The sequence below is a fragment of the Taudactylus pleione genome, unplaced genomic scaffold (genome assembly GCF_031769625.1).
Source record: "Taudactylus pleione unplaced genomic scaffold, aTauple2 ptg000206l, whole genome shotgun sequence".
Lineage (NCBI taxonomy): Eukaryota > Metazoa > Chordata > Amphibia > Anura > Myobatrachidae > Taudactylus > Taudactylus pleione.
This window is the reverse complement of record NW_028284608.1, coordinates 8,804,309-8,822,035: the sequence shown is the minus strand read 5'-3', so window position 1 is coordinate 8,822,035 and position 17,727 is coordinate 8,804,309. Positions and strand designations below refer to the sequence as shown.

The 17,727-nt window shown below is 45.1% G+C and overlaps 1 protein-coding gene across 2 annotated transcripts; it reads left to right on the top strand.

Annotated features, from left to right (window-relative positions):
- The first annotated feature begins 401 nt into the window (after positions 1 to 401).
- Positions 402 to 13,225, top strand: LOC148517909 (uncharacterized). 2 transcript variants are annotated; one of them, XM_088478077.1, is made up of 4 exons: positions 2,911 to 2,965; positions 4,409 to 4,567; positions 8,252 to 8,415; positions 13,131 to 13,225. In XM_088478077.1, exons 1-4 carry the CDS (start codon positions 2,950 to 2,952, stop codon positions 13,188 to 13,190), a joined length of 399 nt encoding a protein of 132 aa, XP_088334203.1. In that variant the 5' UTR covers positions 2,911 to 2,949; the 3' UTR covers positions 13,191 to 13,225. The 2 variants fall into 2 exon arrangements, 1 of the variants encoding a protein (XP_088334203.1); XR_015879244.1 differs by lacking the exons at positions 2,911 to 2,965; positions 13,131 to 13,225 and adding an exon at positions 402 to 472 and having other exon boundaries at positions 8,252 to 8,409.
- Positions 13,226 to 17,727: the final 4,502 nt, after the last annotated feature.

Genomic DNA, 17,727 nt, shown 5'->3' with positions numbered 1-17,727 from the left:
CCTAGAGTCTATAAGTGTGGCGCTGCCTGTACTGCGCTCAGTGCGCTGCTGAACTGAGAGGAGGGGGCCTATGACGGAGACTGAACATGGGCCCCCTCTTCTCTTGAAACGCCCCTGCACGTGTCTGCCATTACTGAAACCAAATAGGTTTGTTTTGTAGCTGTAACATTTCTACTCTAAAGATTGTTTCCAAACAGGAGTGAAATCATTAGATGTGTCTTTAGTTTAATAAATACATAATGTGATTTGTTTTATGCTGCATTGTCTTGTAGGTATGTAACATGGAATATTTTAAATATTTTGCTCTTGCTTTAATGTGTTTATTTGATATATTTCATAGAGCCAACAACAACTATCCTGTCGCTCGGACTGAGCACACTGCCAGCCATCTCGACTAAAAGTACCGGTGGAGCAAACATCGGTCTATACCATCCTTTGAGCCGACCTGTTCTGCACCATCGCCGCCCCTAAGGTAGGACCTGTTACCATGTTTTCAGTTTTAGAAAATATACATGTAATGATGCTCTCTCTGTGCTGTTCCCATGTAATGAATCCAATTTCAGGCAATAATTGTATTATTTATATAGGGCTTTTCTCCCAATCACTGTCAGGAATCAGGGTTTTGTTTGTGTGGGCACAGGTACTGGGACCACTGGGCATTATTGGTGGAGCTGACGTGTGATGACTGTGTATGTGGTGCTTAAATTGTAGAGTTAATAGGAAAGCCCTTTATTAGAGTGGTCGCACTGGAACCGGGAGATGACTGGAATCGGAGCCGGACTGGAACTGGGAGATGACTGGACTCGGACCAGTATTGAATCTGGACTGGAACCAGGAGGTGACCGGACTGGGACCAGTATTGTAGGCCAGCTGGCACTGGGAGATTTATGGAATCGGAGCTGTCCTGGAACAGGGGGGTGACTGGACTGGGACCGGTATTGAATCTAGACTGGAACCAGTAGGTGACCGGACTGGGACTGGTAGTGCTGGATGCTGGGCTGGACCCGGCTAACGCTCACAAGTAGTGTGCTGGGACCGGTTAGACAATATGGATGCCAGACTGGAACCAGCTAGCGCTCACAGTAACCATACTGGGACCGGTTAGACAATATGGATGACGTCTGGAACCGGCTAATGCTTACAGGTACAGGGCTGAGATTGGTTATGCAATATGGATGCTTGGCTGGGACCGGCTAACACTCACAGGTACCGGGCTGGGACCAGTTAGACAATATGGATGCCAGGCTGGGACCGGCATTGCCTCTGACCGGGCTGGAACCGGTAATGCGTAACACTAGAGCTGCGTTTAGTAATGCTGGACAGATTAGAACAGGTAACTAAAAATACCAAACAAAAACTGGTGTTGCTGGAAGCAGTAGTGCTGCAGAGCAGGTCAACGCTGGAAGCAGGATTAACCAGGCTGGATCTGGTATAGGATACTGCAAGTCTGGGACGTAGCAGGCTGTAGCTCCAGGTGATTAGATTAGATCAAGCTCCGCAGGTGGAAAGCTCAATTAGTAGTGAGTCTCTCAGAAGCATTGTGTCGCAGGCACAGAGGCAGAACTGTAGAATGAATCCTAGCAATGTAAGAAAACAGGAGTCACTAGGTTTCACTGTAGCCTGGTGAGCTGAAGGTTACAGTAGCACTGATACTAGAAAGCACTGAGGACCTCATTCAGAGCCGGTCGCACAGAGCGTGGGGTCGGTCTGAATGAGGGGAGGACGTCTTGAATTTTCAAGACGTCCTCCTTTGCGGTGGTAAGGCTGTGGGTTAACACCCACAGCCTTACGACCACCTAAGGTGATGGTCGCGATGGTCAAGACCATCGCGACCATCGGGGCTTACGACGAGACCCTAGGGTAGGGTCTCCCTTGACGTATGCCCCGGCGAGCTTTCAGCTCTGTCTGAACCGGAAGCTCTCCACTGACATCACTAGTGATGTCAGTGGGGCCGCCCCCAAACGGTAGGTGTTCCCATGGGAATGCCTCCGTTTGGACTGCCACCCCCCCGGCCCGCCTTCCAAACGGGGCGAGCTGTCAATCAACATCGACAGCTCGCCCCCTTTGGATCGAGACCCGCTACAACCGGCGCTGTCGGTCATAGCGGGTCTCACGCATGCGCACGACGGCGCCGGCGCCGTCATGCGCATGCTCTGTGGGGGGCCATCGACCCGGTCCGAGCGCATCGGCGCTAACGACCGGGTCTGAATGACCCCCTGAGTAGCTGCAGACAGCAGAGAAATCTAGCAGAACTAAAGCTGCATACACACTGTCAGATAAACTGTACGATTTAAACGATAATGAAAACGATGATATCACTATCATTCAAATCGTCCAGTTTCTGGCCCCTCAAACGAGCAAACGATGGTCGATATGCGGGCGCACGAATGGTCGATATCGACAATCACCCGTACATGCAGGCCAACCTGGACGATATTGACTAGGTTAGCCTGTTTACTATAGGGACTCGCGATCATTGATCGCGGGTCGTTATTGTCGTTGGGGGGTTGATGCATGTGTTGGATTTTTGATATCGAACATCCAACACATGCAGGATGATCAGACAACGATATCTGATCGTCACCCTGTCTGACCATGTGTACGCACCTTAACACACAAGGAACACAGGAACCACAAGTGGAGACTGCAAAATAGCTGCAGACCAAGAACCAGGTAATCGGCAATGAATTATTGATCTATGTGCTGGTGAAGTGGAAGGGTTCAAACAGGCTGTCCTGTGAGTGGATAGGCTGCAGTGACCATGTGGTGTAATGCATGATCCAGGATAAGTGCAGGAGTGATCACATGATGAGAGTCAAGATGGCTGCACCCAAACTGAGCTGGGCCTAGTCACACAGCCAAACTTAAAACAGAGGCAATGCAGGAAATGCCATGCACAGGGATAACCAGGAGACATGGCAATCACACAGGACCACAGGACATGCCAGGATGCCATATGAACAAGGTAATCTGATCCAGAGGAGCGGGACGTGAAAATTACATTCAAAGCACATTATAACTTTTGCAGAATGGGCTATGCTATATAATAATTTTAGTTCCTGCACCGGGTTCTGGACTGTAGATAGACAGTAATTAGATAGACAATGTATAGGTAGACACCAGATGTTAAGGTGCCTACACACTTAGCGATATTTTACACGATTTGCCCGATTCCGATGCATCGTGACGACAAATTGTGTAAAATATGCCCAGATCGTGAGTGTCCACTCACGATCACGATGCCGATGCGTGTCCCCGCAGGTCGTACATCGCATATTCAGATCTGCCGTGCTGTAGGGCAGATCTTACAATCTCAGTCACAATGCACTGGAGACACGATAGATCGTTTGTCACATTGGACAGTTTTTAACACCAAATCGTGCCCACGGCTTGCCGGGGAACTGCTGGGGAGAGTTCAAGGGGAATTCTGACACAATGTCGGATCGTGAGCACATCGCCAAGTGTGTAGGCACCTTTAGACAGACAATAGGTCGACAGGTACAAATGGTCGACAGGGTCGACAACTAAAGGTCAACAGGTACAAATGGTCGACAGGGTCAAAATTTCGACATGGGAATGGTCGACACATAAATAGTTGACACATTATATATTTTTTTAAGGTTATGGTTAGGCACTTACTAGAGGGTTAGGGTTAGGCACTTACCCCCATGGTTAAGGTTATGCACTTACAAAGACGGTTAGGGGTGTGCACCAGGAGGGAGGATTAGAGTTAGGCACTTACCGGAGCCTTAGGGTTAGGCACTAGAAGGGACGGTTAGGGTCAGGCACCTACCCCTACGGTTAGGGTTAGGCACCAGGAGGGTTAGGGTGAAGATTAGGGCTAAAAAACAAACAAATCCATGTGTCGACCATTTTTGTTTTGACCATTTTCATGTCGACCTTTTGGCTGAGAGTTAGACTAGATAATAGACCATATAATAGTTCACAGCTCTCATTACACACATGTGCATGTCATGCTGGGCCTAAGGGACGTAAGGAGGCTCTCCATCCTCCCAACTGCGCCATCCATAAGATCTGTAGCCAATGGGTTTGTATGGTGGTGACTTTGGCAACCTCGAGATAGAGGCATCCACAAGCTGAAGATATTCCCACCCATCTGTATCCTCACTAGGAGGGTGACTGGCAATAATTGGCAAGGGACCTGGACTTTAGGAATAAACCAGTGTGTTCCATTGTTGTAACTAAATGGCATTATTTTGTAGCTGTAACATGTGTGTTCTAGTTAATGTTTCCAAACAGAAGTCAAATCATTAGATGAGTTTTATAGTTTAATAAGTACAAAATGTGATTTGTTTTATGCTGCATTGTCTTGTAGGTATATAAAATAAAACATTTTTATATACAATGCTGCTTGTGCTTAAATGTATTTATTTGCTATATTCCACAGAGCCAACAACTACCAAATCTCATCTGAGCACACTGCCAGCCAGCTCAGATGAATGTATTATTGGAGCAAACATCGGCCCAAAAAAACTGCTGAGCCGGCCTACGCTGCCCGGCATACGGACTGGGAATCTGGCCCATGCCAACACTCGTCTACTTTCAAGTAGGTCCCATTTCACAGCTTTGAATTGAAGAATATACACACGTGACCCCACTCTTGCTGTGTAGTGCCCATGTAATGCAACCAACTTTATATAGTAATTGTATTATTTATATATCGCTTTTCTACCAATCACACACAAAGCACATTACTGTACAGTACTTATATTTTGCAGAAGGGGCTGCGCTATATAATCATTCACATCCATCCCTGCAGCATTGGACATAACAGTGTAAAATATTTCCGGCACACACACACTAGCGTCCATTTTTATCAAGAGCCAATTAACCTACCTCAGGGGTTCTCAAACTTTTTTGCTATGGGACCCCGTCTAACAATAAAAATTATCACAGGACCCCAGCAAGTTACTGCAGAATGACTGCCACACGTGTGGTCAGCAGACCGCTCATGCACAGTAGCACTATGGAGACGCAAAACTGAAGTGAGGTATCTGCTAATGCAGGGGCAGAACTATGGGAGACAATGGAGGCGCCTCCTCTATTGCCCACAATATAGTCACCCCACTTAAGGCTATTCTGTATTTGTGCATAAGTGATAGATAGATAGATAGATAGATAGATAGATAGATAGATAGATAGATAGATATTCACCACATTTATTTTCCCTTTTGTTTTAGGGGGGCACCAAATTATAACGTGCCTCCGGGCATCTGGTGTGAACTTACGCCACTGCGCTAATGCGATCATTTAGTTTAGACATTGCATGGACGAGCTCCTTTCGAAGCCCCTGTCCTTGCAAGGTGAGGCAGAGAGTGACTGGGGAGACAGTGGGTGACTGGGGAGGCAAAGGGTGATGTAGGAGGCAGTGGATAACGGGGAAGCTGTGGTTGACAGGGAGAAACAGTGGATGATGGTGGCAGAGGGTGGCATGAAAAGGCAGAGGGTGACTGGGGAGGCAATAGGTGACATAGGAGGCAGTGGCAAATCGGGAGAAGCAGTGGATGACGGGGTAGGCAGAGGGTGTCAGGTGACGGAGAGGCAGTGGGTGGCAGGGAGAAGCAAAGGATGGCAGTGGGTGAGGGGAAGGCAGTGGGTTGCAGCGAGAAGCAGTGGGTGATGGGGAGGAAGTGGGTGAAAGAGAGAAGCAGTGGGTGGCAAGGGGCAGCAAAGGGTGTCTGGGAAGACAGTGGGTGACTGGGGAGGCAAAGGGTGACATAGGAGGCAGTGGGTAACAGAGAGAATGAGTGGCTCACATGGGGAGAGACAGAGGGTGGCATGGGGTGACTTGATGACAGGGAGAGTCAGAGGGTGATAGGGGGGAGGCAGATCATGGCATGGAAAGGCAGAGAGTGACTGGGGAGGCAATAGGTGACATAGGAGACAGTGAGTAATAGGGAGAACCAGTGGGTGACAGGGGGAGGCAGAGGGTGTTGGTGGGTGACGGAGATTCAGTGGTGGCAGGGAGAAGCAGAGGATGGCAGTGGGTGACAGGAGGTGGCAGTGGGTGGCAAGGAACAGCAAAGGGTGGCAGGATAGAAAGTGAGTGACTGGGGAGGTAGTGGGAGGCTAAGGGTGACATAGGACACAGTGGGTAACAGGGAGAACCAGTGGGTAACAGGAGGAGGTAGTAGATGAGAAAGATAGATGGTGCAGTGTGTTTCAAGGGGAGTCAGTGGATGACAAGGGGGAGGCAATGGGTTTTTAATTTAAAAAAAATTCTGTTCCCCCCTCCAGTTCCCACACTGTGTGCTCCCCTGTTCCCCCATATGGTCTGTGCTCAGCACTCCCCTCATTCCTCCTCCTGCTGAAGTTTCTTCTCCCTACACAACAATCAACACACATTCTGTGTCCTCCCACCCTGGCAGCAGTGGTCCCCCAGGCTGCACTTACTTAACAACATCTGCACAGACTGCAGAGAGAGTCTGGCAGCTGACTCCTCTGAGTATGTCTGCTGCTGAGGCATTCTGCCTGTGTGTTAGTTTCTGCTGCTGGGCAGGAGGACAAGAGTAGCTGAGCACTGGGGTGGGACGGGGCTGCCTGATGACTCCTCGGATCTCTCAGCCAGTGATCCGAGGAGTCTGAAATAACAGACAGTTAAACTGTTTTCACTCTCCTCAGAGGGGTCATCAACCTCACCCCATGTGAGTCGCGACCCCAAGCTGAGATGGCCGCGACCCACTTTGGGGTCACGACCCACAGTTTGAGAACTGCTGACCTACCTGTATGTTTTTGAACTGTGGGAAAAAACTGGAGAAACCAGAGGAAAACTATGCAAGCCGTTAGATAGCAATAACTGTGAGGCAGCAATGCTAACCACTGGGCCACTGTGTTTCCCTAAATGATAAAAATGTGTTGTCGGTAGACTTCAAGTGTTGGAACTACAACATTACACGTCACATCTATATATGCACAGTTGATTTTACTATTACAGGACTGCTCATACACAGGTGCATGTCCTCACTGGGCAGGTTAATGGTTCATGTGCTCATCTAACATGCGTGACTAGTGTACTGGGATGTGTGTCACATATATTGAAGGGAAAGTGTCACCGCTAAGTACAGCGTAGTATCACATTATCCTGCTTTGCTCAGGGCGTCCTCAGCCTGATCCACCATGATGAGCAACTCTGCTCTTGGTCAAATAGCCTGTAACCCGGCTAAGAGTTAGACCATATAATAGTCCGTCCACAGCTCTCATTACACACACGACGTGCATGTCATGCTGGGCCTAAGGGACGTAACGAGGCTCTCCATCCTCCCAATTTCTCCATCCATAATATCTGTAGCCCAGGGGTTTGTATGGTGTTGACTTTGGCAACCTCGAGATAGAGGCATCCACTAGCGGACAATGGGCCTGATTCAGAGCCGGACGCAATTAGCGCTCGCTCGTCCAGAAAATAGGGCTGGCTATTCAAATGAACCGTTCGCTGTTTGCGGTCTGTTCACGCCTCTAGGTCTGAACAAGCGAACAAAACTTGCGGTCGTTTTTTGGATAACTACGCCCCCTGGCCGCTCGCATCCTAAGTCATGTCCGCTATTTATTAGATTAATCGAGTACATCGACCAGGGTATGAGCTGCTCGCTATTCTTATGGTTGGTTTTTGCTACCACAATTTTGCGAGCAGTTCTGGCTATAAAATAACCCAGTGACGTGGTCAATGGCGCTGCTGTTTTAATTATGCACACCCATAAAACGCCCGTTTTGACCTTTAAGCACGCCTGCGATCGGATCTCCACTCCCCGTTTTCAAGCACCTTCCCCTGTTACCACCCACATACGCCTCATTCTGTCACTCAAAATAGCAGGCATTCGCTATTTAGCGAACAAACGATTTTCGGCCGCACTGACTGGTTCGCGCATGCGTATTACGATCCGTATGCATGCGCAGTTGGGCAAACATCGCTCGGAGCGAACGAGCGGCCGCTTACGACTGGCTCTGAATCAGGCCCAATATTCCCACCCATCTGTATCCTCGCTTTGAGGGTAACTGTAATTAAATCGGCGAACCAGTGTGTTCCATTGTTGAAATTAAATAGTTTGTTTTGTAGTTGTTACACTTATATTCTAATTGTTTCCAAACAAGAGTCACATCAATAAATGTGTTTATATTTTACTAAAAGCAATATTAGATTTGTTTTGTGCTGCATTGTCTGGTAAGTATATGAAATAAAGCATTTTTATATATGATGCTGCTTGTGCTTAAATGTATTTCTTTTATATATTCTCAGAGCCAACAACTGCCAAGTCTTTTGGTCTGAGCACACTGCCAGCCAGCTCAGATGAAAGTATTCCTGGAGCAAACATCGGCCCAAATATAACTGCTGAGCCGGCCTACGCTGCCCAGCATACGGACTGCGAATCCGGCCCACTGCCAACATTCATCAACCTTCAAGTAGGTCCCATTTCACAGCTTTGAATAGAAGGAATATACACACATGACTGCGCTCTCGCTGTGTGGTGCCCATGTAATGCAACCAACTTTATATAGTAATTGTATTATTTATATATCGCTTTTCTACCAATTACGCTCAAAGCACATTACTGTACAGTACTTATATTTTGCAGAAGGGACAGCGCTATAGAATCGTTCACATCCGTCCCTGCAGCATTGGAGATGACAGTGTAAAATATTTATGGCACACACACACTAGCGTCCATTTTTATCAAGAGCCAATTAACCTACCTGTATGTTTTTGGACTGTGGGAGGAAACTGGGGAAACCAGAGGAAAACTATGCAAGCTGTTAGATAACAATAACTGAGGCAGCAATGCTAACCAGAGATTTCCCTTACGAATAAACCTGTGTGTTCCATGGCTGTAACCAAATAGACTTGTTTTGTAGCTGTAACATTTCTACTCTACTGAATGTTGCCAAACAGGAGTGAAATCATTAGATGTGTTTTTAGTTAATAAGTACAAAATGTTATTTGTTTTATGCTGCACTGTCTGGTAGGTATATAAAATAAATATATACAGTGTGTATATATATATATATATATATATATATATATATATATATATATATATATATATATATGATATTTCTTGTGATTACATTTATTTATTTGCGATATTCCACAGAGCCAACAACTAACATCTCTTCTGAGTACACTGCCAGCTAAAGAGCTGAACGCTCTGACCAGAGCGCTCGCTCTGAATCAGGGCCATCCTACCTTTTTTTGGAGCATCCTTATGGATGCTCGCATAGCCGCGGGTTACCACCCACAGCTATAGCGAGCATCCATGATGATGGCTTGCGACGGAGACCCTGCGGTAGGGTCTCGCTGCCGCAAGCCCTGGAGTGATTTTGGCTCTATCAGAGCCAAAATCACTCCCACTGACATCACTAGTAATGTCAGTGGGGCCGGCTAGAGACGGTAGGCGTTCCCATGGGAACGCCTCCGTCTGGCAGGCACGCCCACCAAAGGGGGCGTGCTGTCAATCAACATCGACAGCACGCCCCCTTTGGTGTGAGACCCGGAGCGATGGAGAGCCCGTCGCTCGCCGGGTCTCGCGCATGCGCACGACGGAGCTCCCTCCGTCGTGCACATGCGCAGTGGGGGAACATCGACCCGCTTGCGAGCGTACTGCCGCTCACGAGCGGGTCTGAATGACCCCCTAAATCCGGGCCTCTGCCAACTTTCACCATCCTGCAGGTAGGTCCCATTTCACAGCTTTGAATTGAAGTAATGCAACCAACTGTATATAGTAATTGTATTATTTATATATTGCTTTTCTCCCAATCACGCTCAAATCACTTTCCATATATATTTCGGAAGGGCCTGTGCTATGTAACCAATCACATCAGTCCCTGCAGCATTGGAGCTCATATTCTAAATTATTTATGAAACACACACACTAGGGTCCACTTTGGTCAGAAAGACATTATCCTAACCATACACGCAGGCCCAGGGAGAACATGGGGCTGTATGGCAGTAATGCTAACCATTGGACCACTGTGCTACCTTAGATGATAAAAATGTGCTCCGACTGACTTTAAACATTGGGACCACAATATTAGACGGCAAATATATTTACAGGACTGCTCAGACACGGGTGCATGTCCTCACTGGGCAGGTTCATGGTCCATTACGCTCAGATAACATGCGTGGTTATTGTGAACTGGGCTAAGTGCCTCATACTTTCAAAAATACATTACAATCAAGTCATTTAAGCTCAAACAAGCCCAATCATGATGTAATCGGCGTGCGCCATTCAAATTTTGGCAAAATATTTTAGGCTATCTAAAGTTTGAGACCTTGTAATACATTTTCAAACTTTAAAGGTGATTCGATGAACACATCCAAAAAAACTAATTTGAAAGAAATTCAAAGATCTCCAGTTATTCCTACAGTATTTTATAGTTCTCTTCAATGAGGGGCTGACGCAAAGCAAACAAATTACTATAGTAACATAATTAATTATAAGTATTTTGCTTATTGTTATTTGATTTATTTATTGTTTTTATTTATCAGATTTTTTTTTCTTTCATATTTTGGGGCTGATTTTGAGTTGGGAACAAAACTAAAAAGGGCAAGTAACTGTGTATCTTGGTAAAGCCATGCTGCACTGGAGGTGGGGCAGTGGTAACATGTGCAGAGAGATTTGGGGGTTTATTTATTCTGTTCGTGTTTATGCCCAATAATTAAAAGGTCAGTGCTTTTACTAGTCATGTCTTGCTAGTAATAGCACTTCCATTTTAATAATCAGGCATAAACACAATTTTACAAAAATGTACAAAAATTCTGGGCAATGCTGGGATTCGCATGAGATTTTTATGCTCAAACTCGGATTTACTAACAAGCGCGTTTGCCTATTGTGTTTCAATGGCATTACCCATCTTGTTGTGTCGTGCCGCGAGCTCTATTGGACAGTAGAAATTATGCCAGACTCCGCATACAAATGTAGGCTTGAACCTGATGAAACCACTTCCTATAGTTTTTCCATTGATAGAAGGCATCAGATGCGACTGTGCCATCACCAAAGCCAAATAAACACCCCTCAATCCATTCAAACACGTGCACTGTGGTGGGAATATGTGGATGGAGTTTGTTCTGGTGGAGAAAGGAGAGAGAGAATTTGTTTTTTGGTCTATTTTGGAGGAGTTTGGGGCATTTTTTTTTGAGCTTTCTGTGTTTGTAAGTAGTTTTTTCTACGGTTTGTATTCTCTTTGTGTATGCAGTGTCCTTTTTGTTTTTGTCTCGTCACTGTTTGTATGTACCTTGGGTGTGTGTGGTGAGTGTGTGTTTACTGTTTCAGTAGTTTAGGTTTACGATGTCTGTGCTTGCTCTGATGTTCTATTGCCGAATAAAGGGCCTATATGAGATGTACGCAATGACGATTTTTATTATTACGCTGAACGAGCTATTTTTTTTCTGCTATTGCGCATGCGTCCAAGTCGCACTGCACACGCGAAGCAATTGTCTTGCGATTCCACATGCAGAAAACGAATTCACAAAGTGAATGACAGGTAGTCAGCGGTTGGAGGGGGTAACTGGGGGGGGGTTAAAAAAAGGCAGGCGTGTCTGACCGTTTAAATGCAGTTACATGGGCATGCATAAATTGGCCATTGCTATCTCCTACGCAGCATGAGAACCCTCTGCGTGTCAGGAGAGCCTCTGTATTTGAGACAGGTTAGACCTTCCGCAAGGGCTGCATGGCTGGTTGATGTGCGCAGATGTTACAGATATTTACGCTGGTACGCGACATCGGACGCAGGTGAGAAGCCAGCAGTGGGCTAAACTTTGGAACTATTAGCATATATTTGCAGCTGCGGACCATGTGAAATTGCAGCTGCTGCTATCGCATTAGTGTCCATCCGAGAATCCGGCCCAAAGTCGTGTTTGGCATGCGGGTTCCCAGCGTGTTTGCCTTAGTAAATCTCCAAGTTGTCAGCTCGGGCCAAACGTGCATGAAAAGCCCAATTCAACCCAACATTCTTAGTAAATTTACCCCTTAGATTAGCGAGAGGGGGTGTACCCTAACTAATACATAAATTACAGTCTAAAAATAAAGCTGCCCAGCATGTGTGGGCTACATGCAACAGCAGCCAGTACTTACCCTGCATGCAACAAAAAGTAAATGTATGTGCAGCCGTTGCTTTGCAGCATGGTTTGTTCCAGATAGTACTTATTCTTTTTGCTTTGCTCACAACTTTATGTGGATCTTCGTTTATGCCCTAAATTGATTGAATAAATATTACCACCCACATCAGAGCTTATTTCCAATTAACTAATTGCTTTGTGTCTTGTGAAGAACTCCTGTTACCTCTCGGTTCACTTGTTGCAGTTGTGGGTGGGTTTTCACTATTAAATAAATTATATTTTGAAGCATCGGGAAGTAAGGTGTCTCACACCAACAGTTTATTATTGTTTTCCTCTTCTGCGCTACCTAAAGATTATACCGCGCATGCGCTGTGTACACATTGATGTATTATTGAGCCGCAAAGAAGCAAAAGCCAGTAATTTTGCGCTGCATCAGGTGTGCTTCATAAATGATTTCCTCTCTCTAGGGGGGATATTTACTAAAGTGCAGCTATTTAGAAGTTGTTGCCCATAGCAACCGATCAGATTCTACTTATCAGCTATCTAGCACCTTCTAGATGATAATAACTAGACTCTGATTGCTTGCTATGGGAAACAACTTCACTTCTAAAAATCAAACTTTAGTAAATATAACCCTAGGACTTTGGAAGGAACTATGGAGGACATTTATGAAACCTGGTGATGCTTCCCATATCACCCACATTCACTATAATTTTTCTAGCTAAGTTTACAAAATGAAAGCAAACATCTGATTGGGTTACTCATCTCAACACAACTATTTATATTTTTAATTATTTTTCCATAAATTTTCCCCTATATCTTTTCCAGCTCTCGATTTTAGAAATGTCCTGATAATGCCACAAGTCTAGCAAGTTACAGACCGTAGCAACTTTACCAAACCTGAAATATATTTTATTTATTGAGCTTCCTTTCATTGCATCATTCTACCAAACTTAAGTAAATAAATAAACAGTTATAGCTCTTTATGCTTTGTAGAAACACATTTATAAATAAATCAATTTCTGTAACTAATCTTTAAACTTTTTGTCATTGTCTTGTTCAGATCCCGCATTTTCAGTTTCCCCCTGGAAGCCTCAGACTGCGGAGGGTCATGGCCTACTGATGCTATGGTATAAATGCCCTAGCAACCGCTATCACCAAAACCAACAACTTCAATAATAAATACATTTTTATTTCTTACTTTACAGTACTGTATCTTTTCTGTAAGTGTTCTTTTATCATCCTATTGTACAGAACAATTCTACCTTAAATGCATTTTTAGTTAGGATCCCCTCTCCTGCTTTTGGAGAACTATTGACTTCCAGGCACTTAAATATCTAAAGAACCATCCACACTGGCACTGTAATAGCTTCTTGATCTGCACTGATAACTAGAAACAGTTACAGCTTAAATGGTTCTGTCTATATTTGCAACACAGGTGCTGACTGATCTTTTGGTTGTCATTGAGGCGAGAGCAAGCATTGAAGCTCTGGGGGGGTAGAATTTATGGTTCCTTTGAACTGTAGGTGCCCCTGGTATTGAGCTCGCCCCTCCAAAGGTGTACTAATATGAGGGTTGTGGTAGACCCATGCTAGAGACACCTGGCATGTTAGCATGCACATAAGCTAAAAGTCCTTTTAAGGTGCAATTACACTTGTATTTCAGACTTGTCTCTCTTTATAGTTGTATTAGTAAAATGTCCAAGCAATACCCTTTATTGGTCAGTTTTATGGAACACTCTATTCCCCCTCTGTTTTCCATAGCACAGAGGGTTTTAATTATATAATACTGAAGCAAATATACTATTAATCTTTTTTAGAATCTTAATGATTCATATTATTATAATTTATGTATAATTAATGATGCATTCATATACCACTGGAAAATTTATAAACAGGTAATCTAATTCAGTTTTCCAGTCAAGAAATCACGATATATATTATTTAAGACTTGTAAATAAGAATAGCACAGACTTAGGTTTTTGGTTTTTTTTTAATACATTTTTTATTGAGGCAGTGCAGTACAAAGAAATGTTCAATAAGACAATATAAAAAGTAAAGTCACTTCGGAACATGAAAACAATAACAGGATACATTGAGATGAGTCCAACTAGGTCTTAGCGAAAAACCAAAAAGCATAGAAAAGAAATTTTACAATGAAATGTTGATAAATATTAGACCCTATAGTCATATCAAAATGTATATCATAGATATACAAAAAGCGTCAGATATGGCTGAGGGAACCCGGGAGGGAGGAGCCATCAATATGATGCCTGTCAACATGATAGGTGGGTCTTGTACAGCCAATCTGGTTGTGTAACAAAAGCTATGGTGTATTTGCTACAGACTTAGGAGCTGATTCAGACCCGGACGCTAAGATGCGTTCGCTCGTAGCTGGCCGATGTTCGCACTCTGCGCATGCATCGCAGTGCACGTGCGCGAACCAGTGCGAAAGATCAAGATGCGTTCATTCGCCGAGCATAGACAGCCCAGCATAGTGAGTGACAGGAGAAGCCGTGTGTGTGTGGTGACGGGCTGGCCACTAGAAACGGGGGAATGGAGGTGCGAATGCAGGCGTGCCTGAGCGTCTCAACGAAGTTTCAAAGGCGTGCATAATTAAAGGAAGCGTCATTGTACACGTCACCTTGCTGTTTTTTACATTCAAGTGATCGCAGTGCTTGAGGTAGGGTATAGTCAACCTCAAGCGATGCGGTCGCGTCCGATGGTACCCGATGTACGATGCTTGCATACACTTCCAGGAGATGACGTACGTTAGTGGGCGTCTTAAGACAGGCAGGTGGGCATCTGCATACACAAAGTGATCACGCGCCAAGACATAGTGGGCGTACTTATGCCTTGTCATGCCATCACTTAGCTAAATTTGCATACGCAGGGAGCGAAAGAACTCATCTAGCGAACGGGTCTGAATGAGCTCCTTAGTTTTAAGCTATTTGTAATCTTGCTAAACAATCTTCAACATTTAACATACCCACAAAATGAACACAAGTTGTACAATCATATGTTAATTTATTTTGTTACTTTGGGTGTAAGGCTAGTCTATTGTATTGTTTGAGAGTATCACAGCATCTCAAACTTTTTTCTGCTGTTACAAGAGTGACATCTAAATAAGTGACAAAAAAAATGTAAGATATAAATGTAAATGAACCTTATACCTAAAGCACTCACTCCAATAGGTTCTTTAAATACCAAACACCTTTTTTCATCCCGATTCTCTTTAACCATTGTAGTTTACTCCTTTACTCTTCATTTCCTCTTAGTCTCGTCTCCCGCCTTACTGAGTCTGCGGGTGCCTGCTCTGCTGATTGGTCAGAATGCATCCTGGAGCAGGGCAGAGACCGGGAAAGCATACTCTCCTCCCATTGCTCTGCTGATTGGCCAGAACTCGTGCTGGAGCAATGGGGACAGCTGTAAAGCGCACTCTCCTCCCCTCGCTCTGCTGATTGGCCAGAGCGTGTCCTACGGGACCCGGCCTTTTGTTTTATTTCAGCATACTGTCATTGCGCGTGACACACCAGGGAGCAACTATTGACACACAGTTTGAGAAATGCTGATCTACTTTACATGTGTGTTGAAACGTTTCAACAAGTTAGAATAGAGAAGTGTCTTAACTAATGTCAGTGCTGAGAATAGAGGTATGCCTTCTGTAAAGACTTCATAGGCTTTGAAAGCTCAAGAGATGGCACACTAAAGCTGCGGTGACTGATGTCAGTGAGCTAGAGGATCAGCACAGCTGGTATATAAGATAGATAATAGAAGTGACTGTACACAATGCGGTGCAGTGAGAGAGGTCTGACGATACTATACTGAGAACACACAGTACAGCACATGTACCCAAAAGGAGGTGCAGATGTGTCCTCATTCATTAATCCTTTTTGAGCCATATGGTGCGAGACACCTAGTGCGACTTAGATCCTCTGCCATACTGGTGATGGGATGGGTTCACTACATCTAGAGTAATAGTTTACTGAAGCTACTTCTGGTAGATAACTAATCCCCATCATTAATTGCTATTAAGCAGAAAACTTGGGTGTGGGCACTGTGCCAGAGAAGACTAGCCTGACATTATCATCCGTAATATAACACTTTACGTCAGCAGAAAGGTGAGAGCTTGTTACACTAATAATCAACATGCAGTTAGATCAATCCTAAAATATTAACGGGTTGGGTACACAATCCTGGCGCTGATAATGCCCGCGATCAGAATTCCAGCAGTGGAATCCCAATTCTGGAATTCCAATGCATGCAGGTAAGTATTCTACTCCTTCCTCTAACCCTACCCCTAACCCCCCCCCCTTAGTGCCTAACACTAAGAACCCCTCCCCCCCAACCCTAATACTCACTGCCGGAATTCTGACAGTCGGCATTGTGTGCGCCAAGATGCCGACTACATTCCATATTAACCCTTCATAACCTTCACCAGGGGCGTCGGAACAATTTTATGTTGGGGGGGCACATTAAATTGTTCCGGCGCTCAGTGGCATCCCTCCCCGTGGTGTCACCTGTGCCGCTCGCTACCGAAAAGGGGTGTGGCCTCGTGGGAGGCGTGGCCTTGCGACCTGAACACCGGTGGTCCCGTTCTTGCTACTGGAGGGGGGGTGCAGGAGGTGCCTTGTTGCTGTCCCGGCTCCCTTACAATGTCAGGAGCCGAGTGCTGCACTTAATGCTACAGTGCAGCACTCGGCTCCTGTCACTGAAGGGGAGTCTGCACGTTGGTGTCACCCCTCGTCGGGTGACACCCGGGTGCGGGCCGCACCCCCCACACCCCCCTTGTGACGCCACTGCCGGCTCTCCCCAGTCCACACCTCCTCCCCTCCATCTTACTTAAGCGACCGGGGCGCGGACTGTCAGGGCTGTGCTTTATAGCCCCTGCACCGCACGCAGGAGGAAGTGTAATGTGCGGTGCAGCCTACTATAGAGCTGCACAGCCCTGAAAGTCTGCGACCGTCGCTCCTTTGAAGTGTTTGGGGGGCGAGCCCCCCCCCCGTTCCCATGCCTTCATCCGTGATTCAATGCAACTAGACAGCCTACAATCATATTTGCAATAATCTAGTCCATTGTGTATAAGATAATATAATTCGATTTCCACAGAATACAACTATAGTTTTATTAGTTTATAGTTTCCAAGTATTAAGAGATACGTCAATGGTAGACTAATACATTGCAAAATGTAACTGATGTTAATGTTGATACCTCAAACAATTAAACACATGAACTATTGAGTTAAGTTGACTAAATGACAAAATGTGCAATAATTTTTTTAGATGCATCAGCGGAAGCAGTTGCAGGTGTATTAAACAGCAATAATATCAAGGTTCCCAAATCACTACTCAACAGCCATTTAGCATCTCACATGATATATATCAATCACCATGTAATTTTGTGCGTAGAATCCATATATACCATCAAAAATGTAATATCAGGTAAGGTTTTTGAAAAATTGTGAAAAAATTCAAAATTTCAAATTCAAATTTCTCTGGCCTATGCAGTGGACATGAAAGAAACTTATGAAGGTATGGATGTGTTATTGAAGAGAATCAAGTATAAAGATCATGGATGGAATCTATGTTGTGACTTAAAGGTAGTTGCACTGCTATTAGGTTTTCAAGGTGGATACACAAAGTCCTGCTGTTTTCTGTGACT